The sequence below is a fragment of the Artibeus jamaicensis genome, unplaced genomic scaffold, assembly GCF_021234435.1.
Source record: "Artibeus jamaicensis isolate MK-2021 breed Jamaican fruit bat unplaced genomic scaffold, CSHL_Jam_final contig_519, whole genome shotgun sequence".
Classification (NCBI taxonomy): domain Eukaryota; kingdom Metazoa; phylum Chordata; class Mammalia; order Chiroptera; family Phyllostomidae; genus Artibeus; species Artibeus jamaicensis.
In genome coordinates this window covers 24,554,763-24,576,441 of record NW_026521871.1, presented here as the reverse complement: position 1 = coordinate 24,576,441, position 21,679 = coordinate 24,554,763, and the positions used below count along the sequence as shown (strand labels likewise).

At 37.1% G+C, this 21,679-nt stretch overlaps 1 protein-coding gene across 4 annotated transcripts in view; it reads right to left on the bottom strand.

Annotated features, from left to right (window-relative positions):
- The window catches only part of PIK3CB (phosphatidylinositol-4,5-bisphosphate 3-kinase catalytic subunit beta), a 188,577-nt gene that overhangs the window by 89,594 nt on the left and 77,304 nt on the right, over positions 1–21,679 (bottom strand). For all 4 annotated transcript variants that reach the window (XM_053669198.1, XM_053669199.1, XM_037139412.2 and 1 more), the window contains exon 3: positions 2,236–2,422. In XM_053669198.1, coding sequence (XP_053525173.1) covers positions 2,236–2,406 — 171 coding nt within the window. In that variant the 5' untranslated portion in view covers positions 2,407–2,422. The remainder of the gene's footprint in view (positions 1–2,235; positions 2,423–21,679) is intronic.

Below are 21,679 nucleotides of genomic sequence, written 5' to 3'. Positions count from 1 at the left end.
CAGGCGTGGGGTAGCAATGGGCAGACCCAGTGAGGGCGCAAGGCGGCAGGCTGACCTGGTCACACATTCCCACGCAGATAAACCAGGCGAAGGAACAAGCAGTGAGACTGACTGCAAAGGCCCCAGCGGCAGGAAGAAGCAAAGGGAACCGCTATTGCCCCTATCTGACCCCACCCCACATACAGCATCACAACACAGCGACTAAATTGCCTGGCCCTGGGGAACACCTAGGGCTCCGCTCCTCATATAGTAACAGGTGCCAACAGACCAAAACATGGCTCAAGAAGAACTCAAAGCTCCAGAGCCAATAAATCTAAGCAACCAAGAAATAGCCAAACTTTCAGATGCACTGTTCAAAACACTGGTGATCAGGATGCTCACAGAACTGGTCAATTTCAGTCACAAATTAGAGGAACATATGGAGGCTGCACTAATTGAAATGAAGGGAAATGCATAGGAAACCAATAGTAATGGAAAGGAAACTGGGACTCAAATCAAGGGAGTGGACCAGAAAGAGGAAAAAAATGACCAAACAGAAAAGGATGAAGAAACAAGAATCCAAAAAAAGGAGGAGAGGCTTAGGAACCTCCAGGACATCTTTAAACGTTCCAACATCCGAATTATAGGGATACCAGAAGGAGAAGAGGAAGAGCAACAAGTGGAAAAGTTATTTGGAAAAATAATAAAGGAGAACTTCCCCAATCTGGCAAAGGCAACAGACTTCCAGGAAGTCCAGGAAGCTCAGAGAATCCCAAAGAAGTTGGACCCAAGAAGGAACACACCAAGGCACATCATCATTACATTAGCCAAGATTAAAATGAAGGAGAGAATCCTAGAAGCAGTGAGATATAAGGGGACAGTCACCTACAAAGGAGTTCCCATCAGACTGTCAGCTGATTTCTCAAAAGAGACCTTATAGGCAAGAAGGGGCTGGAAAGAAGTATTCCAAGTCATGAAAGGCAAGGACCTACATCCAAGATTGCTCTATCCAGCAAAGCTTTCATTTAGAATGGAAGGGCAGATAAAGTGCTTCTCAGATAAGGTCAAGTTCAAGGAGTTCATCATCACCAAGACCTTATTATATGAAATGTTAAAGGGACTTACCTAAGAAAAAGAAGATAAAAACATGTATAGTAAAATGACAGCAAACTCACAGTTATTAACAACCATACCTAAAACCAAAGGAAACTAAGAGGACAGCTAGATCAAGAGCAGAACCATAGAAACGAAGATCACATGAAAGGTTAGCAACAGGGCAGTGGGAGGAGGAGAAGGGGGGCGAAGGGGAGAGCACAGGCTGTGAACCAAGGGGTTACCAGTTCGATTCCCAGTCAGGGCACATGCCTGGGTTGCAGGCCAGGTCCCCGGTGGGGGCCATGTGAGAGGCAACCACAGACTGGTGTTTCTCTCCCTCTCTTCCTCCTTTGCTTCCCCTCTCTCTAAAAATAAATAAATAAAATATTTTTTAAAAGAATGTGCTTCCAAATGAGGACATACCATTCATCACTGAGGGGGAATAAATTTAGTGAACAGCAGAAAACTTTTTCTTCCCCAAGAGTCATCACGAAAAGTACTGGATTCAGGGAAGAGAAAGAGAAAAAGAAGGAGAAGGAGAAAGAAAAAGAGAGAACAGATAACCAACCAAAAATCACACTTTAAAAAAGCATAGTAGGCCCTGGCTGGTGTAGCTCAGTGGATTGAGCACGGGCCTGCGAACCAAAGGATCACAATTCAATTCCCAGTCAGGGCACATGCCTGGGTTGCAGGCCAGTTCCCACCGGGGGATGCATGAGAGGCATTCATACATTGATATTTCTCTCCCTGTCTTCTTCCCTTCCCTTCTGAAGATAAATAAATAAAATCTTAAAAAAAAACATAGCAAGCTCAAAGAGAGTAATTACAAAGATTTTAACTCAAATTTTCCTTAACAATGTCAAATTCCTTTTAATAACCTGAACATTCCAAACTAGCTAATATAAGCCTATTTTCTTAATTCAGGTATCACATACAGATTTTTTTAAAATTGAAAGTGGGAGTAAGAATGAGGATGTTTTATATGTCCACAAAAAACAATGCATGTATCAAAATCTTTAAAATGTTATGACCTAAAGGTTCAATGTTATTCAGATTTACCATATGATTTACATTATGAATAGTTTCTACAACAGAAGACTATGTTTCCATAAGTGATATAGTAACAAGCTACATTTATAGAAATTCTACCTATTAACATACCTGTTTAATATAAGAAATGGTAGCTTCCCGAGGTACCTCCAACTGGATATAAATCCCAGTGGGCAAGAGGAAATCCACAGGTATGGGGCCATCAGATGGTATCTGTGAATCCACTGCCCAGATGTCAAGGATGTCTGCCATAGCAGGAGGCATTATGAAATTGAAGCACATTCATAACCATGGAGCCCTAGAAATCAGAAAGTAAAATTCAGTGAAACAGATAATTAGCCAGATTTTACAGTAAAATATGATAAAGCCCACTAACCCATAATTAGTCCTCATATTTCAACATAGCCAATAATGTTATAGGAGACCAGTTAAATCAAGCAATAGTAAGACAACAGAAATGAATTACTTAAATTACTTTCGTTATCACTGCATAAATATTATACACACACACACACACCCCACTGACTTAAATACAACCTAAATATATCACATGCAAAAGATGAACAGTTAAGGATTACAGAGTCCTGAGAAAGTTAACCACTAAACAAATGATTACCTCCAGACTTTACTTAGATGATATTGGCTTCTTTGAGTCAGGTTTTTGTGGGGTTTGGTTTTTGTTTTTGTTTTCCCCTAAAAACTCCAGTGAAAATGGCAATCAAGAGGAGCTTCTTTCAAAAATAATTTTCTGTCAATCTCATGTAAGGAACAAAGTATCATGAACTGAATCCCATGACCACACCACCTAAATATTAAAAAGACCGAGTCCCTCAAGCCAGCCTGCAATGTCTTTGGTACTATGTTTCTGACCTGTTTTCTTTTGGTATTCCTAGTGTCTTTTGCCTTCCCACTGCTAGACCGATGTTCATATTTTGACATTCCTGTATCAAATCTCCATCACAACAAATGTACCCCTTAACAGTTCCATTCATGTCTCATTGATTCCTTAAGGGCTTCCTTCAAGAAGGCACAACAAGAATTGTAGGAAGAACATGGGCTTTGAAGTTAAATATACCTAGATTTGAATCTCATTTATTCAAAGTATGAAAGTATCATGTCAAAAGACATGAGCCAACTTAAAGCATTTTGAGCATCAAAAATGATATCCACAGTTTGAAACTAATGAAATATATGGAAATGCCTGACTTAGTAATCATACCAAAAATACTTATTTTTCTAATTTTATTTATTAATTTTTAGAGAGAGGGTAAAGGAAGGAGAAAGACAGGGAAAGAAATACCGATGTGCAAGAGATACATCAATCACTTGCCTCTCACACACCTGCAAATGGAGACCTGGCCTACAACCCACTCATGTGCCCTAACTGGCAATAGAACCAGCAAGCTTTCAGTTTGCAGGCCAGCACTAAATCTACTGAGCCACGCCAGCCAGGGCAATACAAAAAAAATAAACTCTTTACTAGTCATCACTGAGGGTGCTTAGACCAGCTCATTATTTTGAAATCTGATAAAAAATAGGGAAGTGAAGCAAACATTTAACCTGCTTGTTTACTAGTTCATATTAGGGGTTTTTTAAAGAACAATTTTAGCTAGTAAAAATGCAAAAGAATGATAGAATTAGAAAATCGCCATCTTGTAAACTCTAATGAAATAATGGACCTACCCAAGAATCATTTAATGGATGCTAAAAAAAAACTCACAAGATAAGGTGAAAGGGTAATAGGGAACTTTACAGTTAACATATCTAACATACAGTTAGAAGGCTGACACCTTCTAACTCTGAATAATCCAGATATGATATGACTCTTTCTGTAACACAACAGGAAGTATTACCCACTACCTATAGCGTATACTTGGCTTAAAAAAATTATACTTGAATCTAACTAAGTCTCAGGTCTTGTATATCCACCAGTTTATAGGAAATAGGAAAAACAGAGGAGAGAGTTAAACAATGACAGAGGCAATTAGTAAGTAGCATCCAGAATATTGGATCACCAATAAAATCAATCATCAACAAGAAAGCAAGCTAATCAATGACAAGAAGGAAAGGATAGTGGGAGAATTTGTTTAAACGATAAAAAAATACTTATAAATAAATCCAATGTTGATTTGAACAAATACTCTATGAAAAACTATCTTTCAAACAACCTAGGAAATTTAAATATGAATTGAATATTAGATTATTTTAAGGAAATTTTAAGGTCATGTTTGTTATATACAATAATGGAATGGTTATTATGTTTCTAAAAATCAGCCCTTATTCATTAGAGATTTATAATGGTAATATAAGTAGGGCTAAGTAGCATTACATCTGCATTTGCTTTAAATATCTCAATTTTTTTCAAAAGTAAATAGCTGATTTAAACAAAGCTATAAAGGCAAGTTCATGAGACAAAAAGATTGTTTTAATGAATCATGAAAGAATAAAAGAATATCCATATACTAAGAAAATGAACCTCTATCCATACCTTAAATCAAAAATAAAAATCAGCTCAAAATGAATCACAGGCCCAAATATAAACTCCAAAACCATAAAACCTCAAGAAGAAAACACAGAAGAGCTTCTGTCCAAGATGAAGGCATAGACAGATATGCTTCACTTTCATGCACAAACAAAAGAAGGATAACAACCAATTTAAAAACAAAAAACAACCAGAACTGCCAGAAAATCGAAGTGTATGGAAGTCTGACAACCAAGGAATTACAGAAGAAACATTCACCTATACTGCTAGGAGAAGCAGAGAAGATGTGCAGCATGGCAGGGGCTGGTGGACCAGGCGGTCCTACAGTAAGTTGTGGATAGGCCAGGAGAAACAACTGGGGGGGAGCCAGACGGACCACACAACCCAGAGTTCCAGCAAGGGAAAAGAAAGTCTCAAAAACCTCTAGCTATAAAAATCTGTGGGGGTTGCAGAGGCAGGAGAATCTCACAGTCTCACAGGAGAGTCTGTTGGGGACCTGGAACATACACAGGTCCACCTACCCAGGAATCAGCAACAGGGCAGTACCTCAAAGGGCTCAATTCACTTGTGGGATGTTGAAGAAGTGGGTGAGAGCCAGGCAAGCAGCACTGTTCCCTCTCTGATCCCTCCTCCTCCACATACAGTGCCACAAGGCATAGATGTGGGTTATCCCACCCTGGTGAATACCTAAGGTTCTGCCCCTTACAACATAACAAGCATGCCAAGACAAAGAAATATGGCTCAAATGAAAGAACAGATCAAAACTCCAGAAAAAGAACTAAGCAATGAGGAGATAGCCCACTTATCAGATGCAGAATTCAAAACACCGATAATCAGGATGCTCACAGAAATAATGGAGAAGAGTTTCAAAATAAAGGAAGAATTGAAGGCTATACAAAGTGAAATAAACAAAAACATAGAGGTAACCAACAGTGAAGGGGAAAACATTGGGACTCAAATCAAAGATTTGCAACAGGAAGGAAGAAATAAACATTCAACTGGAACAGAATGAAGAAACAAGAATGCAAAAAAATGAGGAGAGGCTTAGGAACCTCCAGGACAACTTTAAATGTCCCAACACCTGAATCATAGGGGTATCAGAAGGAGAAGGGGAAGAGCAAGAAATTGAAAACTTATTTGCAAAAATAATGAAGGAAAATTTCCCCAATCTGGCAAAGGAAACAGACATGCAAATCCAGGAAGCTTAGAGAGTCCCAAAGAAGTTAGATCTAAGGATGACCACACCAAGACACATCATAATTACATTACCCAAGATTAAAGAGAAGGAGAGAATCTTAAAAAACAGCAAGGAAAAAGGAGACAGTTGAACTACAAAGGAGTTCCCATAATAGTATCAGCTTGTTTCTCAAAAGAAACATTGCAGACAAGAAGGGGCTGGAAAGACATAGTCTAAGTCATGAAAGGCCAGGATCCACATCCAAGATTACTCTACACAACAAAGCTATCATTTAGAATGGAAGGACAGATAAAGTGCTTCCCAGATAAGGTCAAGTTAAAGGAGTTCATCACCACTAAGCCCTTAGTATATGAAGAGTTAAAAGGACTTATCTAAGACATAGAAAATTAAAAGTATGAACAGTAAAATGACAAACTCATAACTATCAACAACTGAACCTAAAAAACAAAAACACAAACTAAGCAAACAACTGGGACAGGAACAGCATCACAAAAATAAAGAATACATGAAGGGTTGTAAGTGAGGAGGGGGAGGGGAAGAATGCAGAAAAAAGTTACAGGGAATAAAAAGCATAATTGGTAGGTATAAAAGAGACAGAAGGTAGGCTAAGAATAGCATAGGAAATGGAGAAACCAAAGAACTTATATGTACAACCCATGGACGTGAACTAAGGTGGGGGGAATACTACAGGGAAGGGGGATAGCAGAGTGGAGGGGGACAAAGGGGTAAAAAAATGGGACAATTGTAATATCATAATCAGTAAAATAAAAAGGAAACAGAAGAAAATTTTGTGATCTTGTATTAAGATTTCTTAGTTATGACACTAAATGCACAATTCATGAATTTGAAAAAAATTGATAAATATCATCAAAACTGAAAAGTTCTGACCTTAGATACAAGTGTTCATAATAAAAAGAGACAAGCCACAAGACTGCGAGATGCTTTCAACTATATAAAGCGTTTATATCCAGAATACATAAAGAATTCTGAACATACAATAATAAGAAAACAAAAACCTGAGTTTTAAAATATGGCATAAGATTTGAACGTACTTCATCAAAGCAGATATACAGATGACAAAAGGGCTCAATATCATTAATCGATGCAAATTAAAACCACAATGAGACACCACTATACCCCTATTCCAAAAACTAAAATTAATAAGACTAATCATCAAGTATTAGAAAGAATGCAGAGAGAACTAGAACTCTCATACACTTCTGGTGGGAATGTTAAATAGTACAACTTTGGAAAAGCAGGTGGCAGTTTCTGAACATACACCTACTGTATAATCCATCATCCCACTCCTAAATGCACGCCAAATAAATAAAAATAATGAAGGCATATTTCACTGCAGAAGTTGTACACAATTGTTCACAAAAGCCTTAGCTATAGTATCCAAAATATGGAAATAATTCAAATGTCCATTAACAGATGGATTTTTTAAGTTGTGATACACTCATACAACAGAATACTAAACAGCCCCCCAAAAACCAAAAACAAACAAACCCAAAAAGCACTACTCATTAACTCAGCATTATGGAGGAATCCCAAAATAATTATGCTGACTAAAAGAAGCCTGACAAAAAGAGTACATACTATATGATTTCATTTACATAAAATTCCAGAAAGTGTAAACTAGACTGTAGTGATAGATTAGTGGTGGACTTGTGTGGGGAAAGGGATCGTAGAAGCAGGGAGAGATAGGAAGAGGGGATTACAAAAGAACACAAGGAAACTCTTGGAAGAGATGGTTCTCTTGATCATTATCTTGATTATGGTATGGTTCCAAAGTCTATACATGTATCAAAATATATCCAGTTATATACTTTGGTACTTCCATACCTGCTAATTACACATTAATAAGGCTGTTTATAAAAGTGAGAGGAATAGATGAAACCAGAAAAGCAAAATACCGTTAGTTTTTGAAGCTGGGTGATGAGAAGTAACATTATATTACTCCTCTGCTTTTGTGTACATTTGTAATTTTTCATAATAAAGTTTTGTCAAATCCCACCCATGCTATGTACCTTCTAAGAAATAATAAGCCCTGACTGGTGTGGCTCAATGGATTGAGTGCCAGCCTGTGAACCAAAGGGTCGCTGGTTCAACTCTCAGTTGGAGCACATGCCTGGATTGCAAGCCAGGTCCCCAGTTGGGGGCATGCAAGAGGAAACTGGTAGATATATCTCTCACACACTCACATTTCTCTTACTCCCTCCCTTTCCCTGTCTTTGAAAGTAAATAAAATCTTAAAAAATAGTAAGAAGAAGTCCAAGATAGTGGTGACATAGAAGGACACTAAACTTGCCCTCTAATGGCCGAATTCAAACATACAAGTAAATAGGGAGCAAGTACTCCTAAAAGACAGCAAGGACCTGAATGAACAGCTTCTGTACAATAAACAACAGAAAGAGACAGAATAGAAAAAGCTGGGTAACAGCTGCAAAACTCTCCAGACTGGAAGAGCCAGTACTGTGTCACTGTTTAATTCCACTCCACTCCACTATGGTAGGTGTGACCTCTATTCTGGTGCTTCTGCTTACCTGTAAGATGAGCACTGCACATTCCCAGCTACGCTGCCTGTAGCCTTTCTCCCCTGAACACAGGAAATAATCACCACACATACCTGGCCTCCCTGCCAGGAGCTACTCCAGCCCAGCAAGCCAGTGCCTGGTGCACCAGAAGCTGCTATGTCACTCCTATTTTACTAGCCTAAAATAGGCTGCTATAGATATAGAATGATAATAAAAACAAACCTCATGGTAACCATGAACAAAAAAAAACCCTTCAAGATATACAAAGAATAAACAGAAATACAAAACAAAACATTAAATAGAACCAGTAAATCACATGAGAAGATATCAAGAAAGGGGCAGAGAAATACAAAAACAACCAAGAATTAAAGTGACAATAAGTACATTCTTATCAATAATTATTTTAAATGTAAATGGATTAAATGCTGATAAAAATACACAGGTTAGCTGGATGAATTTAAAAACACAGCCCATGCATATGCTGCTTATAAGAAATTTACTTCAAATTGAAAGATAGATACAGACTGAAATTGAAGGGATGGACAAAGATATTCCATACAAATAAAAAGAAAGATGAGCTAGCAATGCTCATACCAGAAAAATAGACTTTAAAACAAAAAACTTTTTAAAAGACAAAGAAGGCCCTGGCCACATAGCTCAGTTGGTTAGAGCATCCTCCCGATATGCCAAGGTTATGGGTTCCATCCCCAGGTAGGGCATATACAAGAACCAACCAATAAATGCATAGCAAAGTGGAACAATAAATCAATGTTTTTTTTTCTCTCTTCCTTTCTCTCTCTCAAAATCAATAAATATATTTAAATGAAAGACAAAGAGTGACATTACATAATCACAAAGGGATCAATCCAAGAATAGGATATAACAACTATAAATGCCTACCTACCCAACATAGGAGCACCTAAATATATAAAGCAATTATTAATGGGCAGAGGAAATTTCACAGAACTATAATAGTAGAAAATTTCTATACCCTGCTCATATCAATTGTCAGATCAACAAGCATAAAATTAATAAGGAAATAATAGTCTTAAGTGCCATGTTACACCAGATCAATTTAATAAACATTAATAGAACACTTCATCTAAAAACAGCAGAAAACAGAGTTTTTTCCAAGCACACATGTAACATTATCCAGAATATTTTATATTTTATGCCACAAACGGAGCCCCAAGAAATTCAGAAGACTGAAAGCACATCGAGCACATGTTCCAAACACAATGGCATGAACTAGAAATCAGCAATAGAAAGAAAACTGAGGGGAATAAAAGACATGGAGACTTAAAAACACACTACTGAAGAACCAATGGATAAAAAAAGTAAATCAAAAACTACCTTGAAACAAATGAAAATGAAAATACAACATTTCAAAATCAATGGGATGCAGTAAAAGCAGTTCTAAAAGGGAAGTTCATAGCTATATACAGGCCTAACTCAAGAAAGAGGAAATATCAAAAACGAACTAAATCTATACTGAAAAGAACTAGAAAAAGAACAAAACCAAAGTAAACAGTAGGAGATAAACAGTTCAGATCAGAGCAGAAAGAAACAAAATTAAGATCCTGTTCTTTGAAAAGGTAAACAAAATTAGTAAAACTTTGGCCCAGCTCATCAAGAAGAAAAAAAAGCCCAAATAAATAAAATCATAAATGAAAGAGAAGTTAAAATCAACACCACAGAAATACAAAGAATCATTAAAGAATACTATGAACAATTTATATGCCAACAAATTTGACAGCCTAGAAGAAACAAATAAATTTCTAAAAGTATATGACCTTCCAAGACTGAGACAGGAAGATATAGAAAACCTAAACAGATTGATTACTAGCAATGAAATTAAAAAAAAAAAAATTAAACTACAGGACCAGACAGCTTCACAGGTGAATGCTATGAAACATTCGAAGAAGAATTAACACTGATCCTTCTTAAACTAGTTTGAAAAATTGAAGAGGAAGAAATACACATACTTACAAACTCATTCTATGAAGCCAGCATTACCCTAATACCAAAACCAGTCAAAGACACTACAGAAAAAGAAAATTATAGGCCAATATCCTTAATGAACACAAATGTTAGAATCCTCAACAAAATATTAGCACACCAAAGTCAACAATACATTAAAAGGATCATTCACCATTACCAGGTGTCATTCATCCCAGGGATAAGAGGATGGTTCAACATCCAAAAAATTAACATGATATAGCATATTATAGTAAAATTACGAATAAAAACCATGATCGTCAATAAATGCAGAGAAAGCATTTTACGAAATACATCATTCATGATGTAAAATGCACAAAGTGGGTATAGCAAGAATATATCTCAACATTATAAAGGCTTTATATGACAAATCCACAGCTAATAATATCATACTCAATGGTTAAAAGCTGTAAGCTGAGGACTTCCACCAAGATGGAGGCATAGGTGGATAAGCCGTGCCTTCTCACAAAACCAAGTTTAGAGACAACTAAATATTAGCAACAGAAAACACAGCCAGAACACAGAAAATTGAACTTTTCGGAAGTCTGTTAACAACAAATTCTTCAGCCTGACCAGTAAGGGGCGAAATCAGCAGCTGGTGGAGCAGGGTTGCACAGGAAAACTCGGTCAGACAGACTCAGGCTCACGGAATCCAGGCGCAGGGTTGGACCTAGTGAGTGACCCAGCGAGCGACCAAGCGAGCAACCGCGGGGAAACAGCGAGGGAGCAGGGCTGCGGGTTGACTGTGGTCGCGTATTGGTGCGAGGATAGACAAGCGAGGGAGTGGGAGATTGGACCAGGACCGAGCCGGTCCCTGCGGCAAGCAGCAGGGAGGGCGCCGCCATTTCCTTGCTCTGACCCCACCTCCACATACAGCGTCATAATCCAGCGACTCTGAGTGGCCCTGCCCAGGTGAACCACCTAAGCCTCTGCTCCTCAACCAGCGCAAGAAACAGCAGAGGGTGCCACCATTTCCCCACTCTGACCACGCCCCCACATACAGCCTCACAACTCAGCCACCTGGGAGTCTAAGGCTCCGCTCCTCACACTTAAAGGGCACGAACAGACCAAAAATGGCTCAAGAAGATCTCAAAGCCCCAGAGCCTATAAATCTAAGCGATGAAGAAATAGCAAAACTTTCAGACGCACAGTTTAAAACACTAGTCATCAGGATTCTCACAGAACTGATTGATTATAGCAACAAATTAGACAAATATATGAAGGCGAAACTAATTGAAATGAATGGAATTGCACAGGAAACCAATAGCAAGAAAAAGGAAACTGGGACTCAAATCCATGGAGTGGACCAGAAGAAAGCAAATAATGGCCAAACAGAAAAGAGTCAAGAAGCAAGAATTCAAAGAAATGAGGAGAGTCTTAGGAACCTCCAGGACATCTTTAAACGCTCCAACATCCGAATTATAGGGGTACCAGAAGGGGGAAAGGCACAGCCACCAGTGGAAAACTTATTTGAACAAATAATAGAGGAGAATTTCCCCAATCTGGCAAAGGAAATAGACTTCCAGGAAATCCAGGAAGCTCAGAGAGTCCCAAAAAAGTTGGACCCAAGAAGGAACACACCAAGGCACATCATCATTATGTTAGCCAAGATTCAAATGAAGGAGAGAATCCTAGAAGCAGCAAGAGCTAAGGGGACAGTCACCTACAAAGGAGTCCCCATCAGACTGTCAGCTGATTTCTCAAAAGAGACCTTACAGGCAAGAAGGGGCTGGAAAGAAGTATTCCAAGTCATGAAATCCAAAGACCTACAACCAAGATTGCTCTACCCAGCAAAACTTTCATTCAGAATAGAAGGACAGATAAAGTGCTTCTCAGATAAGATCAAATTCAAGGAGTTCATCATCACCAAGCCCTTATTATATGAAATGTTAAAGGGACTTATCTAAGAAAAAGAAGTTAAAGAAACATGAACAGTGAAAGGACAACAAACTCACAGTTATTAACAACCACGCCTAAAACGAAAGCAAACTAAAAGGACAGCTAGATCAGGAGTGGAAACATAGAAATGAAGATCTCAAGGAGGGTTAGCAACAGGGGAGTGGGAGGAGGAGATGGGGGGAGAAGGTACAGAAAATAAGTAGCATAGACAGTAGATAGAAAATAGATGGGGGGGGGCAAGAATAGCATGGGAAATATAGAATCTAAATGACTTGAGTCACATGGACATAAACTAAAGGGGGGTAATGGTGGGGATGGGGGGGTAGGGTGGAGGGGAATGAAGGGGGGGAATAGAACAACTGTAACAGCATAATCAATAAAAAAAATTTTTAAAAAAAGCTGTAAGCTTTTCCTCTAAGATCAAGAACAAGACAAGGACACCCACTTCACCACTTCTATTCAACACAGAACTGGAAATCCTAGCCACAGCAATCGGTCAGTAAGAAGAAATAAAAAGCATCCAAGTTGAATAGGAAAAAGTAAAGCTCTCATTATTTGTAGATGACATGATATTTACTCATTTAAAAGAAACTCTAAAGACTCCACCAAAAGATGATTTAAAATAATAAATTCAATCAAGTTGCAGGATACAGATCAATATAAAGAAATCTGTTACATTTCTATACCCCAATAACAAATGATCAGGAGAAATTAAGAATACAATCCCATTTACAATTGCATTAAAAAGCATAAAATACCTATGAATAAATTTAACCAAAGAAGTAAAAGACCTATAATCTGAAAACTATAAGACACTGAAGAAAGAAATGGAAGAAAATAAAAATAAATGGAAGGATATATAGGGCTCATGGATTAGAAGGATAATATTGTGAAAAGTTTTCACTACCTGAAGCAATATACAGATTTAATGCAATCCCTATTAAAATGCCAATGACATTCTTCTCAGAATTACAACCAACCCTAAAATTTATAAGGAACCACAAAGACCCCAAATATCCAAAGAACTCCTGGGAAAGAACAAAGTCAAAGGTATCACACTACCATATATCAAACCATACCACAAATCTATAATAATCAAAATAGTAAGGTACTGGCATAAAAACAGATGCATAGATCAATGAAATAGAACAGAAAGCCCAGAAATAAATCCTTGCTTATATGGCCAATTCATCTATATAACAAAGGAGGCAAGGATATACAAGAAGGTAAAGTAACATTTCAAAAAGTGTTACTGGAAAAGGAAGCAAAGAATGAGGGGAGGGGAGGGGAGGGGAGGGGAGGGGAGGGGAGGGGAGGGGGGGGGGGAGGGGAGGGGGGGAGGGGGGAGGGGGGGGGGGGGGGGGGGGGGGGAGGGGGGGGGGGAGGGGAGGGGAGGGGAGGGGAGGGAGGGGAGGGGAGGGGAGGGGAGGGAGGGGGGAGGGGAGGGGGGGGGGGGAGGGGAGGGGAGGGAGGGGAGGGGAGGGGAGGGGAGGGAGGGGAGGGGAGGGGAGGGGAGGGGAGGGGAGATTAGACTACTTTCTGATACCAGATACAAAATAACCTTAAAATGAATTAAAGACTAAAATGTAAAACATGAAACCATAAAACTCCTAGAGGTAAATAAACAAAGGCAGTAAACTCTGACATAACTTTTAGCAATATATTTTTGGATATGTCTCCTAAGGCAAGGAACACAAAAACAAATTAATAAATGGGACTATATCAAACTAAAAAGATTTTGCACAGAAAAAAACACTACCTACAAAACAAAAAGACAATCTACTAACTGGGTAACAATATTCACCAATTATAAACCTGGTAATGGGTTAGTATCCAAGATATATATCAATAAGAAGTTCATACAACTTAATACCTCCCCCCAAAAAAACCCAGTTAAAAAATGGGCAGAGGACCTAAATAGACACTTCTCCAAAGAAGACATACAGATGGCCAACAGACATATGAAAATATGGGAAACATCACTAATAATCAGGAAAATGCAAATTAAAACCATACTGATATAATAGCTCACACCTCTCAGAATCACTATCATCAATAAATCGACAAGTATGTACTGGCAAGGATATGGAGAAAAGGGAACCCTCACACACTATTGGTGGGATTGTAAATTCAGGCAGCCGCTATGGAAAACAGTATAAAGAATCCTCAAAAATTAAAAACAGAGCTTCCATATGATCCAGCAATTGCACTTCTGGGTATTTATCTGAAGAAAATAAAAATACTAAATAGAAAAGATATATAGACCCCTATGTTCATATGGCTAAGATATGGAAGCAACCTAAGTGTCCTTGACAAATGGATAAGGAAAGTATGGAACATATATGCATACGGAATGGAATATTATTCAGAAATTCAAAGAAGAATAAAATCTTGCCATTTGTAATAAGATAGATGGACCTGAAAGGTATTAAGCTAAATGCAATAAGTAAGAAGAGAACAGCAAACAGCATATGATTCCACTTATATGTGAAATCTTTACAAAAGATGAATAAACAAAACAAAACAGAAACAGATCCATATATACAGACAACAAGCTGATGGTTACCAAAGGGAGGAAGTTGAGGGCATGGAAATACAAAAATAAGAGTTTGGAAGAATAAAATGTTGGGGAAAATAAATAAATAAAAATAAAAAGTGAATAATAATAAAATTTGTCTCCTTGGGATCACTATGAAGATGAGAGCAGCTAATGTTTGAAAGCCTTACACATCATAGGTTGTAGTAAATTACAGCTCTCTTCCTTCCCTGAACACTCCGGCCTCTAGTGAGCTCTTCCTCCTCTTATACCTGTTATATAGTCTGGACCCATCACACTGATACTGACACATAGGTCCTGAATCTTCCAGAAGTACCAGCCTTTTTTCTGAACACAGAGTAGCACAATGATTTAAAATTGTGGTCTGAGCCCTGACTGGCATGGCTCAGTGGACTGAGCATCATCCAACAAAATGAAAGGTCCCCAGTTCGATTCCTGTAAGGGCACATGCCTGGGTTGCCAGCCAGGTCCCCAGCTGGGGATGTGCAAGAAGCAAGTGACCCATGTTTCTCATGCACACTGATGTTTTTCTACCTCTCTTTCTCCCTTCCTTCCCCCCTAAGAATAAATAAATAAAATCTTTTTTAAAAAACTGTAGTCTGAGAGTCCAACAGCTCAATGATTAGACAGCCTGCTTCCATCACTCCCTAGCTGAGAAATCTTGGGCAAATCACATTTCTTCTCCCTACTTAAGTTTCCTTATCTGTGAAATGGTGAAAACCGGTAATTACTTCATAACATACTTACTGAACCAGAGTAAGGAATGCCTGGAACATAGCCCAATGCAAGTGCTGCTATCTATTATTTTTTCATAATTTTTATTCAAAAGCCCTAAGTTCTTTTGAGCTGTGTTATTTTTCAGCCTTGTTTCCCTAAGTGATCAGTACAGAGTAGCCATTTCATAATTGTTTAATGAATTTAAGATAAATTTTATTATCCCTATTCCTATGATTAAAAAAAAAAAATCTCATAGGATAACAAAATTAGTAATAGTGGGTTGGCCAAAAAAGTTTGTTTTTTTCTGTAAGACAGCCCTAGTAGCACTTAGTTGTCTTGAACTTCGTGCGAAACAATTTTGTTAGATTGTATTGTGACAGCCGTCATATCAGCGTGCGTTTAAAAAAAACCATCAAAATTGTTGAATTTTTGTGTAGCCATTTTAATACTAAAGATGGAAGAAAATATGCAACATTCTCAGCATATTATGCTTTATTATTTCAAGAAAAGTAAAAACACAACTGAAACACAAAAAAATGATTTGTGCAGTGTATAGAGAAGGTGCTGTGACTGACTGAACATGTCAAAAGTGGCTTGCAAAGTTTCATGCTGGAGATTTATGGCTGAACGATGCTCCACAGTCACGTAGACCCATTAAAGTTGACAGTGATCACATCAAGACATTAACTGAGAACAATCAACGTTATATCACACAAGCGATAACCAGTCTCAAAATATCCAAATCAATAAAGTTATTGATGAAAATGAAAAATGAGTCTTTTATTTTATGGATAAAACTAAACAGACTTTTTGGCCAACCCAATAGTTACAGCTGAGTACTACGTATTATGTCTCAAGGTTCTACTAAGTTATTTACATGCATTACTATATTTTACCATTACTACCACCCTCAGTAATATTTCTACTCCTTGAGGAAGCACCTGAGGCTCAGAGAGGTTGAGCTCTACAGCTAATAAGCAGCAGTCCTGGGATTTGAACTTGAGTCTAACTCTAGAAAGTAAGCCTTAAATTATAACTATTATAACTACTGAAGTACCAGAAAAAAAAAGTATGAGACATTTAACCATAACGAAACATATTATTTTGACTAAGCTCCATGACGGCTTGCACCAGGCTTTTTAAAGTACATTCTCTCACCAGAGCATACAGAGAATTCGCTTTAAAAAAATTATGAAGTGTAAACTGATAAATTTTCATACAAAAGAATACAGCTACACAAAATTACTACAGATGCCATTCACAGTCAATGGTACTAGAACTGCTTTCAACAAGTAACTTCAAAACAGCCTTTGAAAACTGTCTTCAGTGAAGGGTTTCTAATCCTTGCAAGTATTAGACATTCAAGAAGTATTTGCCGAATGAAAACATGCTACATCAAATTATAACCATGCTTTGCTTAAATTCAAATACCACCACACAAAGACAGAGGGTTGCACAAGCCAAGGTTACCCTTCAAGACTCTTGGAATCCTTCCCTAATACTCCTCCTGTGCACTCAAGCACTGGGGCATACCTGAGTCAGAGCAGCAGCACACTATATTGAAGTTCATTGCTAACAGAGAGGTCCCAACCTCCTATTCCTGTCATATATAAAGCTCTCAATAAATATTTGCTTATGGCTAAATGAATGAATGAATGAATGAATGAAAAAAATCTATGGAATTCACTGGAATAATTATACTGGAAAATTAAAAATGTGATTTAACTTATGACTGACAAGAAGAACTATGTGTCCTTCAATCCAGTCTTTCAGTCCTAGTCTATGAAATACCATAAATAGCCTCCAAAGGTAACATCTTTGGAGGCTATTTACAAGGTAATGTTTTACCATACATTGATAAAGTATCACAAACCTAGATTTCCTAGAACTCCTTATATTTAAAAAATGGAGCACTGGCTGGTTTAGCTCAATGGATTTTGTGTCAGCCTGCAAACCAAAAGGTTGCTGGTTGGATTCCCAATCACAGCACATGCCTGGGTTGTAGGTCAGGTACCCAGTAGGAAGCATGCAAGAGGCAACCACACAGTGATGTTTGTCCCCTTCTCTTTCTCCCTCCCTTCCCCCTCTCTAAAAATAAATAAAATATTTTAAAAATTGAAAAAACTTAAGTCAGATACCATTTAAGTCTATTTGCATATGGCTTTATAAAACTCAGTCTACATTTTATAGTAAATATATCTTTTCCATAAAAGAATAAAGTAGAAAAATATTAACAAACATAAAGAATTCTGATTACACCATTAGTTGTAGAGGATTAGGCTTTGCCTAAGACCACTTTGTCTCCAATCATAAACTCCTGTCACATGAATAGGAACATGAAATAGGTCCCTCCTATAACTGAAGTACTATATTCCAACTGTACTGTAATTGCAGTAACATCACAGAAGCTTCCAAAAAATGGTGTATTTCCTACTGATTACGTAACTGCTTATTTCCATAAAATGGTAGCTTCTATTAAATTTAGACTGACTGGGGCACTCCTAACCATTATGTTTAATACAGAGAAACAGAATACAGAATTTTACTTCAGAAAAATTCACTAAACTCTATATTATGTTTTGTGTACTTTTTTATATCTATGCTATATTTCACAACAATGTCTTGAACACTTAATAACTGGCAATATAAGTTGCAAAAACCAAGAATTTTTCTCCTGCCATCTCCAAATGCACCAGAAAGAAAAGTTTAATCCTTTAGCTTTACAGCTAACCATTCTTTCTCTTTACTTACTAAAGAACCTCATACCAATCTCCAACATCAATTCCCCTATCTTCAAAATCCTCACATTCAAAATGTCAATGATTTAGAAAGTCTGATGATTCAGCAAAATACAGAAAATACTTATAAAACAGCACCGTTTAAATAAGAGAACTAGAAATGTTTCTGTCCACCAGGAATAAATTATCAAAGGGACTATTACAAGGTTATGCCCAGGTACATAAAATTGTACCTTGAGATTTTCATATTAGTAATTTACTAATAACTGAGTTAGACTGGTCATCAGACTTTGTAAACACTCCAGGAAGACATGCAGTATATAATTACAACTAACATATAGATTATACTTATGTGTCCCTTTAATAAAACCACTTTTATTAGACCAATTCTCAGGCTTTTCAAGTACTTTAAGCTAAACACTATCTAGAAGAATGGTTTTCCTTTTTCTTTTGCTTATTTGTATTTATTTTGTTTAAGTTTTTAATTTTTTCAACTACAGTTTACATTCAGTATTATTTACTATTAGTTTTAGGTGTACGTCATAGTAAAAGAATGGTTTTCAATTCTCTTATATTTAATATTCCTTTAAAACAAATATTTTACAAATACTTTTGTAAATATTTAAGTATTCTACAAATACTTAAGTATTTTATAAATACTTTAAAATCTGAAATGAGATTATTAATAGCTTACCTACAACATATTTAATTTGAAAATAAACCTATATAATGTCCTAACTGTACTAAAAAGGAGAAATAGTAAAATAATGTAATAATAATAATAATAATAATGTATATCTGAGCATATGGATACTGGGACATGACCATACCTCTGCTTAATGAGGTAGTCAGAGTTTTTACATCTATGCATGTGGATACAGCAACTATAAATGTAGACTGACCCAGGTATGTTGTAATATGACCAAATACTGCAACTGCAAATAGTACCAGATTTTTACAAATCTGTATCTTTCAAAAACCAATGTATAAAAATCATATAAAATTACTTGGTATTATTTTTTATGCAGAACTCTACATTTTTACAGAGTTCAGATCTACGATCAGGCACAATAAAGAGATTTTTCACCTACATGACTACCTAGAATAAAATTAAAAAATTATGTTATACATCAGACGCTTTTTTGTTCAAGACTGCTCTGTACCCCAGAAGCTCCCACAGATACTCCCTTCTATCCACTATCTTGCCCCGGAGAGGTATACTCCCTAAGGGGGAAATAACTGTCCTGTGCATTACAGGATGTCCAATTATCCCTCACAAGGGAGTCTCCCTCAATCACAGCCTCAACAAGTACAACAAAATCACTCCCCGGAAATTTCCAAAGCATCCTATGGGGGGAGTTCATAGTGTCCACTTTCAGAACCAGTGCGCTAGGCCAATTTCTACTATATCTCAAAGTAGTAATGGGTTCTTTGCACAATTTATCCAGACCTACTTATAGCCTGTATTTATAATAATATAAAGAATGTAACTTGGCATACATTTCTACTTGACAATCAATGGTGTTTCATGTATTTGCCTATGTTGTCTTGGACTAATTCTTGAAGGGTAAAAGACACTCTAAGTTCAAAAAAAAGAAAACACTTTAACCCCCTTGGCTGATCAAAGGAATGGAAACCCACTTGTAAACAAACTTACTGATGGGGTGGTCTAACTAAAACCACAGGATAACTAGTAGTTATTCAGAGTTTCATGCACAACACATTAAGTATTGAGAGAGGGGCAGTACTCACATGATGTGCTACATTGTAATTAAAATGGCATGTCCTCTGTCATACCTAAAACTGTGACACAGCTGCTAAACAAATGAGGTAACAAACCAACTGCTAACAGATAATCTTTTGTAGAGATATTTTGAAGAAAGCAAAATTATTGCTACATAATTGAAAATAAAATATACTCATTCTGGTTCCTATTTCCCCGTGTCACTCTTACTTTATAAGGAACACCACACACAAGAGTCTGAAATAACACACAGTTTCAGGTTAGGAGGTAGGTGACTTAGGAGTTAGAGACCCTTCCCATTTTAAAGATAAGAAAACTAAAGCCCAGAGAGATTAAGTAAATTATCTAAGATGACACAGAGGCAGAGGCAGGACCAGAAGAATGACTTTTCCCCTCCAGAAACTAGCATATAATTAAATTCTTCTTTTTTCCTTTTTTAATTTTTCTTTCTTTTTTTCAAATAAGGAAATGTTCCTCACAGGGTTACCTACCCCAGCAAGATCCTTAGTCTTGTATCACTCTTATTTGAGCACCTACACAAATAGTCAAAGGCTGAGGAAGATCATGAAGCAACTATGAAAACTTTTCAAGGAAACTGTAAGAGGGCACCAGAACTTCAGCAACAATTAGCTCAACTAAACCCTTAGACTGTAATTACAAACCCATATCCTGTCAATTGTTCACTGGCAGGAAGATAGGAAAGCTGTTTAAATGTTCTCAGCCTCCCTGGCAAGTGCAAGCAGGGCCACTGGACTTTACGACTTCAAGTTAAATGCCAAGCAGAAACCAACATAAACTAGTTATACAGATGAGTAAGTTCAATGGAAAACTACTTTGGAAAATCATGGAAGAAATCTAAAGAGAGACTGAAAGGGAATTTTAATAAAATTACATGCAATAGTGTTTACCAAGTATTTCTCTTTCCTGTTATATGATATAGCTAGGAAAAAAGTACATGTTCATAAAAGAATAGAACATTAGTACTGGAAGGGGCCATGCCCCAATGATGAGCACTGCTCTACACGTACTATTTTAACCTTTAGGGTTTAATCAGAGACAACTTAAGTGATGGGATCTTGATTCATCTAGGCTTCAGCCCTTCTGATCCAATTGTTCAAAGACAACAAATCGGCCTTAACTGTTGATTTCTTTATATGAAGTATACACTATGCTGAGCAATAAAAAATTGAACAGTGTAGAACTTCATTTTATAAGACAGTTATTTGATCCAAATCATTGTAATTTGATGTAAGAAGTATCTCTAAAGTAATTTGGGAAATTAATAAAGAGCAATTACCAAAACATATAAATTTATATTCTCAGATAGAAGGTGGCACTCTAAATTGCTTTTAGAAAATACCTGCAGCCCTAGCTGGTATGATTCAGTGGACTGAGTGGCAGTCTGTGAACTAAAGGGTCACTGGTTTGATTCCCTGTCATGGCCCAGGCTGGGTTTCGGGCCAGGTCCCCAGTTGGGGCCATGCAAGAGTCAACAGATAGATGTCCCTCTCACATATCAAAGTTTCTCTCCTTCCCTCCCTCCCTCCCTTTCTGTGTCTCTAAAATAAGTAAATAAAATCTTTCCTTAAAAAAATAAAATAAAATATTTGCAAATATGTTTTGGTCCTTAAGGTATTTTATACCTATTAACCTGGTAATTATAACTCAATAATTTACATATTTAA